The sequence below is a fragment of the Anomaloglossus baeobatrachus genome, chromosome 2 (genome assembly GCF_048569485.1).
Source record: "Anomaloglossus baeobatrachus isolate aAnoBae1 chromosome 2, aAnoBae1.hap1, whole genome shotgun sequence".
In the NCBI taxonomy this organism is placed as follows: Eukaryota; Metazoa; Chordata; class Amphibia; order Anura; family Aromobatidae; genus Anomaloglossus; species Anomaloglossus baeobatrachus.
In genome coordinates, this window is record NC_134354.1 from 562402735 (window position 1) to 562415985 (window position 13251).

The 13251-nt window shown below is 42.3% G+C and overlaps 1 protein-coding gene across 4 annotated transcripts in view; it reads right to left on the reverse strand.

The window, feature by feature from the left end:
• NALCN (sodium leak channel, non-selective) overlaps window positions 1–13251 on the reverse strand; it is a 1011261-nt gene that overhangs the window by 26227 nt on the left and 971783 nt on the right. For all 4 annotated transcript variants that reach the window (XM_075336708.1, XM_075336707.1, XM_075336706.1 and 1 more), the window contains 3 exons: window positions 12796–12864; window positions 8370–8518; window positions 3196–3289 (listed from right to left, as the gene is read on the reverse strand). In XM_075336708.1, the coding sequence (XP_075192823.1) occupies window positions 3196–3289; window positions 8370–8518; window positions 12796–12864 (312 nt within the window). The remainder of the gene's footprint in view (window positions 1–3195; window positions 3290–8369; window positions 8519–12795; window positions 12865–13251) is intronic.

Below are 13251 nucleotides of genomic sequence, written 5' to 3' on the forward strand. Positions count from 1 at the left end.
ACAATAATGTGCAAGAATCAGTGATGAAGTTGAAGTTACGCAGGGGATGAATATTTCAGCAAGACAATGTTCCAAAACACCACTCCAAATCTACTCAGGCATTCATGCAGAGGAACAATTACAATGTTCTGGAATGGCCATCCCAGTCCCCAGACCTGAATATCATTGAAAATCTGTGGATGATTTGAAGCATGCTGTCCATGCTCGGCGACCATCAAACTTCACTAAACTGGAATTGTTTTGTAAACAGGAATGGTCAAATATACCTTCATCCAGGATCCAGGAACTCATTAAAAGCTACAGGAAGCGACTAGAGGCTGTTATTTTTGCAAAAGGAGGATCTACAAAATGTTAATGTCACTTTTACGTTGAGGTGCCCATACTTTTGAACCGGTAAAATTTTGTTTAAATGCGGATTGCACATTTTCTGTTAGTATAATAAACCTCATTTCAATCCAGAAACATTACTCAGTCCATCAGTTATTAGATATATGAAACTGAAATAGCTGTTGCAAAAACCCAAATTGTTATAAAGAAAAAAGGTTAACATTAATAGGGGTGCCCAAACTTTTTCATATGACTGTATATATATATATATATGTATATATATATATATACACAGCTCTGGCACAAAAATGAAGAGACCACTTCAAAATTTTCAGTTTTTACGATTTTTCTACACAGTATATATATATATATATATATATATATATATATATATATGTATATGTATGTGTGTGTGTGTGTATATATACACAGTACAGACCAAAAGTTTGGACACACTTCTCATTCAAAGAGTTTTCTTTATTTTCATAACTCTGAAAATTGTATTTTCACATTGAAGGCAACAAAACTATGAATTAACACATGTGGAATGAAATACTTAACAAAGAAGTGTGAAACAACTGAAAATATGTCTTATATTCTAGGTTCTTCAAAGTAGCCACCTTTTGCTTTGATTACTGCTTTGCACACTCTTGGCATTCTTTTGATGAGCTTCAAGAGGTAGTCACCAGAAATGGTTTTCACTTCACAGGTGTGCCCTGTCAGGTTTAATAAGTGGGATTTCTTGCCTTATAATTGGGGTTGGGACCATCAGTTGTGTTGTGCAGAAGTCTGGTGGATACACAGCTGATAGTCCAACTGAATAGACTGTTAGCTGCTTTTTTCTTGCCGTAATACAAATTCTAAGTAAAGAAAAACAAGTGGTCATCATTACTTTAAGAAATGAAGGTCAGTCAGTCCGAAAAATTGGGAAAACTTTGAAAGTGTCCCCAAGTACAGTGGCAAAAATCATCAAACGCTACAAAGAAACTGGCTCACATGAGGATCACACCAGGAAAGGAAGACCAAGAGTCACCTCTGCTGCGGAGGATAAGTTTATCCGAGTCACCAGCCTCAGAAATCGCAGGTTAACAGCAGCTCAGCTTAGAGACCACGTCAATGCCACACATAGTTCTAGCAGCAGACACATCTCTAGAACAACTGTTAAGAGGAGACTTTGTGCAGCAGGCCTTCATGGTAAAATAGCTGCTAGGAAACCACTGCTAAGGACAGGCAACAAGCAGAAAAGACTTGTTTGGGCTAAAGAACACAAGGAATGGACATTAGACCAGTGGAAATCTGTGCTTTGGTCTGATGAGTCCAAATTTGAGATCTTTGGATCCAACCACTGTGTCTTTGTGCGACGCAAAAAAGGTGAATGGATGGACTCTACAAGCCTGGTTCCCACCGTGAAGCATGGGGAATCAGGTGTGATGGTGGGGAGGTGCTTTGCTGGTGACACTGTTGGGGATGTATTCAAATTGAAGGCATACTGAACCAGCATGGCTACCACAGCATCTTGCAGCCATCCGGTTTGCGTTTAGTTGGACCATCATTTATTTTTCAACAGGACAATGACCCCAAACACACCTCCAGGCTGTGTAAGGGCTATTTGACTAAGAAGGAGAGTGATGGAGTGCTACGCCAGATGACCTGACCTCCACAGTCACCAGACTGAACCCAATCGAGATGGTTTGGGGTGAGCTGGACCGCAGAGTGAAGGCAAAAGGGCGAACAAGTGCTAAGCATCTCTGGGAACTTCTTCAAGACTGTTGGAAGACCATTTCCGGTGACTACCTCTTGAAGCTCATCAAGAGAATGCCAAGAGTGTGCAAAGCAGTAATTAAAGCAAGAGGTGGCTACTTTGAAGAACCTAGAATATAAGACATATTTTCAGTTGTTTCACACTTTTTTGTTAAGTATTTCATTCCACATGTGTTAATTCATAGTTTTGATGCCTTCAATGTGAAACTACAATTTTCAGAGTTATGAAAATACTTTTGGTCTGTACTTTATATATACAGTATATATACAGTATGTATATATATATATATATATATATATATATATATATATATCATATTCGTCTATTATCTATTATAAATGAAACTCTATTTATATATATTTATGTAAGATTACTTTATTAATTATAACTGGCTTAAAATACATAGTGTTGAGATATGGATGCTAAGTGATGAAAAAAAATTGCACACTCGTATGACATGTACAATAACATACATAGAACACGCTCCCACTTTTCAGGATGAGTATTGGAGTGATTATTTATATGTTAGTGGGAATGAGGCCTAATAGGGTGAGGGAAAAACAATGATTGCTGAGGAATATGTAGATATTTTACTGGAAGCCTGACGTCTAAGAATAGAACTAAGGGTATAATTATATCACCATTCCAAAAATGTAAACTAAAAATAAGGAAACAAAAGAAAAAAACAAACATGATTTATTTTTAAGAATCATTTTTATGAAATAAAAGTCAATAAGAAGTAATATATATTTACATATTTGGAATTCCATACTTGTAATGACTCTTACAGAATAGCTATGCTATCTATCATTACGAACAAAATGTTAAAAACACCACATACATAAGTGTATTGTGTGCTTAAAGCCATATTTACATAAAAACAACAAAAATCTAAGTTATGTGTTCTACTTACAAAAAAAAGAAAAACAAAACTAGACAACTAATAGTAATAAAATAGTTCAAAACAAAAGAATAAAATAGATAATAATCATATTTCTGAACTACAGCATGATCTACCTTATCTGACTTTCATAAAACACATTAAACAATACACACATATTTATTCTGCCCCCAAATGTGTTCTCAGTTCGTTGCGGACTACTCACCATACAGTCATGCATGATTTTATTCCAGTCCTCCCCAGTTACTATCCTGAAGAGCACGGTTATAGCTTTCCCAGCTGTGGAGAAGTTTGCATGTCTACAAGAGACCGAAGAAATGAAAACTGTATCAGATTCATTTTTATAGAACTTTGTTTTCCAGTTGTTCTCAGGTGGATAATCTTTATAAGGCTAGGTTCACACCTGCACTGGACGCTCTGTGCACATTCAGTCATTTTTACCAGAAGATAGCTCAGCATGTCCAGCTATTCTTCTAGTATCACGACAAACAACATGACAGTAACCTGAGCAATCCCCAATTAATCCATCCATCAGTTTGCATCCATTGGTCTGAGCACAGTCTTACATGTCCTCATAGTATAATACATTTTTCATCGTGATCACAATGCCGGCAATCTCTTTTTGTGGCATCAGTATCAATATGGCTTCTTGGTGATCATGTAATGAGAACATTGAACAGAATTCCCCATTCTATAGCCTGCTTTACACACTTCAATAGATCTTTCAATCCGTCGTCGGGGTCAAGTTGTAAGTGACGCACATCCGGCATCGTTCGTGATGTATTTGCGTGTGAAACCTACATGCGATCGATAATGAACGAAAATACGGTGATCGCATACACGTCGTTTATTCCTCATACATTGGACGTTTGGTAGTACGAAACTAGTCAATTGTAACGTGTGACATCCCTCATACGATGTTGGTGTCTGAGGCTATGTGCGCAGTGTGCGCTCTGCACCGCAGCTTAAAAAAGGTCCGCTTCAGAGCGCAGCTGAAAAGCTGCGTTCTGAAGCGCCTCACAATGTCTGTCATGCACTAATCTCTGTCAGTCGGTCACTATCTCTGTCCCTCTCTCTCTGTCCATGTCAGTCTATCCCCCTCTCTCATACTCACCGATCCCCGATCCCCGGCGCTGCACGGCATTCACACTGATCCGGCGGCTTTTACTGTTTTGAAAAAGCCGGCCGCCCATTAAACAATCTCGTATTCCCTGCTATCCCCGCCCACCGGCGCCTATGATTGGTTACAGTGAGACACGCCCCCACGCTGAGTGACAGGTGTCACACTGCACCCAATCACAGCAGCCGGTGGGCGTGTCTATACTGTGTAGTGAAATAAATAATTAAATAATTAAAAAAAACGGCGTGCGGTTCCCCCCAATTTTAAAACCAGCCAGATAAAGCCATACGGCTGAAGGCTGGTATTCTCAGGATGGGGAGCTCCACGTTATGGGGAGCCCCCCACCCTAACAATATCAGTCAGCAGCCGCCCAGAATTGCCGCATACATTATATGCGACAGTTCTGGGACCGTACCCGGCTCTTCCCGATTTACCCTGGTGCGTTGGCAAATCGGGGTAATAAGGAGTTATTGGCAGCCCATAGCTGCCAATAAGTCCTAGATTAATCATGTCAGGCGTCTATGAGACACCTTCCATGATTAATCTGTAAGTGACAGTAAATAAACACACACACCCGAAAAATCCTTTATTGGAAATAAAAAACACAAACACATTCCCTGGTTCACCACTTTAATCAGCCCCAAAAAGCCCTCCATGTCCGGCGTACTCCAGGATGGTCCAGCGTCGCTTCCAGCGCTGCTGCATGGAGGTGACAGGAGCTGCAGAAGACACCGCCGCTCCGGTCACCTCCACGCAGCTAATGAAGACAGCTGTGCGATCAGCTGAGCTGTCACAGAGGTTACCCGCTGTCACTGGATCCAGCGGTGGCCGCGGGTAACCTCAGTGACCGATCAGCTGATCGCGCTACTCACCGCCGCTCCGGTCAGCTCCAGTCAGCAACTGAGGTGAGTAGCGCGATCAGCTGATCTGTCACTGAGGTTACCCGCGGCCACCGCTGGATCCAGTGACAGCGGGTAATCTCTGTGACAGCTCAGCTGATCGCACGGCTGTCTTCATTAGCTGCGTGGAGGTGACCGGAGCGGCGGTGTCTTCTGCATCTCCTGTCACCTCCATGCAGCAGCGCTAGATGCGACGCTGGAGCATCCTGGAGTACGCCGGACATGGAGGGCTTTTTGGGGCTGATTAAAGTGGTGAACCAGGGAATGTGTGTGTGTTTTTTATTTCCAATAAAGGATTTTTTCGTACGTGTGTTTATTTACTGTTATTTACAGATTAATCATGGAGGGTGTCTCAGACGCCTGACATGATTAATCTAGGACTTATTGGCAGCTATGGGCTGCCAATAACTCCTTATTACCCCGATTTGCCAACGCACCAGGGTAAATCGGGAAGAGCCGGGTACAGTCCCAGAACTGTCGCATATAATGTATGCGGCAATTCTGGGCGGCTGCTGACTGATATTGTTAGGGTGGGGGGCTCCCCATAATGTGGAGCTCCCCATCCTGAGAATATCAGCCTTCAGCCGTATGGCTTTATCTGGCTGGTTTTAAAATTGGGGGGAACCGCACGCCGTTTTTTTTTAATTATTTAATTATTTATTTCACTACACAGTATAGACACGCCCACCGGCTGCTGTGATTGGGTGCAGTGTGACACCTGTCACTCAGCGTGGGGGGTGTGTCTCACTGTAACCAATCATAGGCGCCGGTGGGCGGGGTAAGCAGGGAATACGAGATTGATTAATGGGCGGCCGGCTTTTTCAAAACAGTAAAAGCCGCCGCAGCAGTGTGAATGCCGTGCAGCGCCGGGGATCGGGGATCGGTGAGTATGAGAGAGGGCTGCTCAATTCACTTACTCAGGAGTTTAGCGGTCACCGGTGAGTCCTTCACTGGTGACCGCTAATCAGGACGCGACACAGACAGAGCAGCAGCATGACAATGAAGTCGGGTGAGGTTCACCCGAGTTCATTCTGACAGTGCGGCTCTGTCTGTGTCTGCTGTGAACTAACATTCACCGCTGCTACATGGCTGTCTGTGTCTGCTGTCAGCGGCCATGTAGCAGAGCTGAATGGCAAATGACATAGTAAAAACGCATCCCTACACATTACACACGCTTGTCAAGTCAATAAATAAAAAAAAAAAAGGGTGCCCAATGCATACGTCACAGAACACATGATCTAAAGGATCGCACACAAAATTGATCAATTTAACATAGGCTACTAAAGCACGTGTGACAGCAAATGAACGACCTACGTGCAATCTCATTAGATCGCATATGCGACCTGGGCGTGTCACATCGCATACGAGATCGCATACCTAATTGTAAGGTGTAAAGCTGGCTTATGGATCACTTGGAACCGAGTAGCTGGATGCTCATAGATCATACTTTTATGACATGTCAATTTTTTTTGCTAATGAATCCCTTTAAATAGGACATGTTACCAGGTCAAAAGTGGAGAGTTTTTGCTCTCATTTTATTCTTGCTGACCCCCTGAGTTTTCTGTGTTTTTTTTATATATATATATACACCTGAGCTACAGCCGTTTTTAATAAGAGCTAATGTTTCTTTTTTTAACAAGGGAGCATTGATCACAGGGTAATACAGAGAATCCCAAAGACACATGCCAGACAGTCATGTGAGAGACAGTCTCTTATTAAAGACCACAAAAATGTTCACCAAAGAAAAATGCCCATAACTCTGGAACACTATGGTGGATTTAGAAAACAAAACTAAACAACAAAAAACAAACAAAACAGAATACTCAGCTGAGCAGCAGGAATAAAATAAGAACAAAAACGTGCTCCTTTTGACCTGGAGACAGGTCTTCTTCAGGCCACGTGCATATGTTGGGTATTTGGTGAGGTTTTTTTTACTTCATTATTTGTAAGGCTATGTGCCCACAATCTGGACATGCTGCGTCCTGGACACAGCATGTCCTCTCCTTCGGGGCCACAAGTGCTCTCAGCAGGAGACTACAGCTGCCCGTGCCTATGATAAGGGTTTGAGGCGCTTTGGTCTTTCTCTCTGTTCTCCCTGCGGAGAACACTCACATTTCTGCAGCAATAAATTGATATGCTGTCGCTCAGGAAGCTACACCGCATGTCAGTTTACGCTAAAACAAGAACAGTTGGCATATTGGACGCAGCGATAACACTCTGTGTCCAAAACACTGTGAACTCTGATCGTGGGCACACCAAAACCAAATCCAGGAGTGTGTAATAAATACAGGAGTGGTGCTCGTGTTTCTATTACACTTTTCCTCCATTTGTTTCCACTCCTGGTTTTGGCTACAAATACTAAGGAAAAAAACTCACCAAATACTCAACGAGTGCACGTGGCCTAAAATTGCCATTGACAATTGTGTTGTGGGAATTCTTTAATATATGTTCATACAGGGTAATATGTTTCAGATTTCCAGACTGGATTTTTCTGATGGAAAATCGTCAGTGTATGTGAGCAAAGAGGAAAGATTTTTCTGAATCATTCACAGCTGATTTTATCCCTTGTAATACATATGATAGAATCTGAGGCAAATCTCATGCTGATTTTACCACTGATTTTTCTAGTGAATTTATAGCCCATGTGGATTCACCGTCACCTCTTTAGCCTCATTCACACAGCCATGTTTACACACATATGTGAAAAAATGGTACTGGTGTCAATCGGTGTTTTGCATCAGTATGACTTCTGTGTGGGTTTTTTTTACCATCATTGTTTTTCACAAATGGCTAAGTAAATAAATAAATTACAAAGCTTCTCATATACTTTGTAATGTTACACACGCACAACACACGGATGGCACATGGATCCCATCCATGTGCTGTATGTATTTTTCATGGTCCCATATACTTGTATTGGCCCTTGTCATCTGTGATGCTGGAAAAAGATGAACTTGTCTTTGTGTGTGTAGCACAACGTATAACAAGTGGACACAGACAGAAGCAGCCCCTGTGCAAGAACGATATATGGGCCCTTTCGAGATCAAGAGCTCATCATACTGCAGAATTGCACCTGATTTGGAGGTATAAATGGGCTCAGCCTATTGGGCCCTGTGCGGTGCACACATTGCAGCAATTATGTATCCGCCACTGCCGAATGAATAGATTTCGTTCCAGGAGCACAGCCTATTTTAAATGTGAATTTATCCTATTTTGGAAACACCTCTTAAGTTGGACTAACACAGATGACTTACACATTAAACTTTCAGGGCAGTGTAACAGACCAGAGAGGTCAATGCAGTGAAGTTTTGTAGTTTTGTTTCGGGTAGAAGACACAATGTGATAGCACAGCTTACTTACCGATTAATGTTTTCACCATATTTCACTGTTCCAAACAGAACAACTCCAGCAAAAGCATAGCAAAGAAGCAACAAGAACATTCCCACAATGATAAAGAAGCTCTTGTACATGCTGACAACAACAGTCAGCAACAGCATCTTCAGTGTAACCTGGAAGACAAGAGTATAAGAACAACAGGACAGATTTATTAATACTGTCCTAACTTTAATCAGCTCTGAATTAGACTAGATTCACCAAATTTATGACAGGAGGAAAAATCTCCATCACTGGGTCCTGATTTGCTATAACCGAGGGCTCTTTCAGAAGTCCGTGTAACAAGGTCCGTGCACAGACCAGAATGCACGGACTGCCAGCGTCTCTCCTGACCAGGGTGTGACAGCTACATATATTTCTATGAGGCGGTCTTGCTCGGGTCAGAAGACCCCTGGCCAGTCTGTTACATTGCAGTCTGTGCACGGACTGGTGGGGGTCTGCTGTGCCAAGTGTGACAGTCTCATAGAAATATATGAAGCTGTCATGCTCTGTTAGGTAGAGCCACGGCCAGTAAGTGCATTCTGGTATGTGCATGGACCGTATTGCACGGACGTCTGAAATGCATTAGAGTTTTATGCTTTGTGTGCTGTTTTGTGTATCATAGGAGATTTACATTTTTTCTTTCTTTTCTTCCAAGATCCATAACTATTTAGTGAGCACCCTGCAATCACATTATTATGGTGGGAGAAGATAGGTGCATCGAACAGCTGTTGCTGTTAGGGGAAGATGATGGCTGTTTATCACAGCCACTATCTGCTGGCAAAGATGCCAGCTCAGTTTTTGGCATACATTAAAGATGGAGACATATGATTTAATATTAGGTGACATATCAGGAAAGGGAGTGCATCTGTGTCTCCTGAGGCCAGCAACCTATTTGGGTAATTTATCAAAATGTCTCAAGCCTCTACGGCAGTAAATTTGACATATTGTTAGATGCTTTTGTCTAATATTATTCCACCACTTGGTTTGCTTATTTTTCTTTGTGAGGCACCTCTATAAAGTGTCTAGATGTGGTGGATGGAATGTACAACCAAAGTCATGCTCTATCTAAACAAACATTCAGAAGCATTTTGACTGGGAAATCTGCCCCAAAGGGTTCCGGAAATTTTATCAACTGTAGCTTTGATCACACTGAAACGTATATATGTTGTAGTATCAAATTTCACAGAATGCACTTTGTAAGAGTTGTAGAATTTACTAACCCATACAGACATGTTGACATCAAGTCCTTGAGGTCATGTTCCTTATTGGTTATGAACGGTACACACATCTTTTCAGAGTCTCGTAAAGTGACACATATTGGGGTGACCTGAAATGTTTCTTGGCCGGCTTGCAGCAGATAAACTATTCTATAGAACTCTGTATAGTGAAGGCTGAGTAAAAACTATGGGAGGACAAAAATCCAACTATTCTTCTTTGAGGATTTAATTTTTTTATATCTGTTGGAAGCCAGAAGCAAAATGTTGTCACTAAACTCCTTTATACCTTCAATCATAACTTACTAAATCCTCCACCATTTTTACGAGTTCAAGGATAAATAAAATGAGGTTAAGACTGAGATTGGCACCTTTTTCATTTATATGCAACTGAAATAAATTACCCCATGGAATAAAATGTATTTCATATCTTATATTAACCAACCAAAAACACAATTAAAATTAAAATAGTATGCTGGTAAATTGACAAGCTAAGTGGTATGATGACAAGTGACCATGAAAAAGCTATTTTATGCTCTATTTGGAGATAAAAGTAAATTGAGGGTAGTTATTTTTCTCTCAGCATGTCTATTAAGAAAAACATGATTTAGAGAAATACATTCAGGTCCACAGCATAGTTAAGAGATTTGTTCCCACAGCGATATATAGCAGTATAGCAAATAAATCTCCTTACCTTAAACAGATGGAAATGTGTTTAGACATAAGAGTTTTTTTTTAAAGGAATACATTAATAAATGGCAAACATAAATTTCTAGAAAACAGCAATAATATATATTGATTACCATGCAGCAAAGTCCCTTTACCACAAGGGAAATTTATATTGCATTCTTAACTTCTACAAGGGCTGTGCAGGAGCCGTATAATGGCTCTGCTAATTCCAGGGTCCCAGCATGTACAAGTAGACCCCCATACTGTCATTTCTAATCGATCACTAAGCAAGACCAGTTTCTAAGATAATACTAAATGGATAAGGGGATGATGATGACTCAGTGAGGGTGGCAGCGTCATCTTGTTTAACTGAACACTATATCCAGTGGTTCATTCCATAGAGATACCAATAGACAAATGTAGCGACCCTGAGTGTCAGGTGCTACAGGGTACTACATCTAACCCCGGATTCCTGGAAGACCAGTGCCGGTAAAAAAAAAAACACAAATCCACGCACTTTTCCCCAGACTGGGTAACAGGCCAGAGACGGATCTGATGGATGGCCACCTATTGGTCGGGACTCATCCAATACACTAGTCAGACACCTGGGAGGAGGAGGGGCTAGTTAGAGCAGTAGATGGACAACGGACATCTTGTCAAAGACACAGATAGTAGGCCAGACAGTTGGTCGGAAGTTGACGTACGGAGAGAAAGTATAAAGTGGCTTGCAGGGCTAAAATAGTACGGTTTCCAGGGAGAGTATGGTGTGAGTACTCACTGGACTGAGCACCGGCAGGGTGCAGAGCCCTAGTTCAGGAAGACGCTTCAAGCTCACCTAATAAATCTGCCCGGTGAGAGAATCATCACGGTTCCTCACCAACGTTAGTGTACAGGGCACAGCAGCAAAGAGGGAACCCGTGAACGGGGACATAAGTCCAACCTAAGAGAGGTTCAAGCTGCCTGCCATACGGGCCAAGACTGTGACAACAGGAGGGGACCCCCAAAACGCTCCAGGTCACAGGGACTCACCAACTACAGACGGGTGCAAGGAAGTAAAGATCACCATGTCACTACACCGGCACTGGGACCAAGGGAATACCGGATCACCTGAGACCCAGATTGGTAGAGACCAGCACCAGCTGGGTTGCAGCTACTCCAAACCAGTGAGTAAAGCACAAGTTAAACCGCAGCCCCTGTGTTGTCTGAATTCTTCCTACACCTCTGCATCACTATACTACAACCACCATCATCTTCCCCTGGGGCCTAGCTCTACTTGCGGAGAGCCATAATATCCAAGCTGCCCAATACCACCAGCCCCAGCAGTGAGAGACTTTGCAGTGGCGGCTTTTCCCATATAGCTGCATACCACAAGTGGTGTCACAACAAACATTTTATTTTTATTTTTCCCTTTTTATTAATTCCCTTTTTTAAGTGACCCCCAGGGTCATGGAACCGGGCAACGGCCACCTGTGATACGTCTCAGTGAATACAAGGCCCAGGACCGAGTACCCCAAAGCCCTGGGGTGCGTCAGCTTTCTGGCGTCACAAACAGGATTGGACTAGACCCGGTAACACGGGGTGACGTGCGCCTTGTGGACTGTGTTTGTGTTTTGGAACTTGTGGATTTCTTGTGTGACAGAAAATTAACTGAGTCACTTGAAGAGCGGTTGAGAAAAAGGCGCGAAAAGAAACTCCACCAACGACTCTGTCAAGAACAGGCAGAAGGGGTAGAAACCTGACCCAGAAGCTCCCAAACTTCTCCAGTCCCGCGAGAGAGTGGTAAGAGAAAACCAAGGGGGAAGCAGGATGAAGGCGCAAGGCGATGGGGATGCAGCGGGGCCTGGTCCGGATATGGAAGCGGCAGTGCCAGGAGCGGTGGTACCGATCATGCCGATCACCCTGCCGTATGTTCCGGGAGCGGGGTGGCTGCTCCAGTATGATGGTAAACCGGATGCCTTAATCGGGTTTACGAAGAAAATATATATCTTATTAGACATGTATGCAATGACTATCAAACAATCAGCGTCTGTTGTGCTGGCACAGTTACCGGGTGCAGCAGAGCTAGAAGTAGAGACCTGCTCAGATGCAGACCGGGAATCAGTAAACACAATCTTTGAAAAGTCGAAAATTGATGTTAAAACCCGTACAGAGGCAGAGCTGAGAATGGGATAGTCTGTTTATGGATGGGCCCTGGAGAGAACAGTTAGTCATTTAAACCCTTTGCTGTTGGGTAATAAGAACTTGTGCGGGAGTCTTCTTCCATAAATTAGGAGGCAAGGAGAATTTACATAATGACTATGCAAAATGAGTTGTGTGATGGAAAAGAAAAAGGTTTGGGATTTTGTTGTGAAAAGTAATGGTGTATGGAAAAGAGTAATGCTGCTTGCGCAATACATTTTGTTTTGATATTACAGTACAGTATAGTCATGTTCCTATTTGTGCATTGTTGGACAAATCTTTAATAGTTAACATATAACTAATAAAATGTAATGGGTAAGATAATGAAGTATAATAACAAAGTTACTTACATGCTTTCCACATATGGAGAAAAATCTAAATACGATTATACAGGCCCCCATCATATATGTATATTCATTCTGGAAAGAAACAATTACATTTTTTTTTCTTATTTAGAACACAACTGTTATATCTGACTCAGCAATTAGAAGCAAGAATGCATTTTCCGCATTCTCCCTATATATTACTTAAAAGTGAACCTGGTATCTGATACATGCTGCCCAATATACAGCCTGTATCATGCACTGGCTGTATAAACTCAGCCAGGCATGTTTGACTAGGAAAGGTTGCGTTACATCAGAGAAAAACATACTTTGAAAGCTGCTGTGGACTGAGCCAATCTGTAGACTACTCAAACAGGTGGGTAGCCAGTGGTTTCTCTCCAAACACGGCCCGGGATTTACTGGTCTCTGCCTATGTGCGCATACAGGCAGAGATCTGTCAGTCCAGGGCAGTGGGCAGGGAGA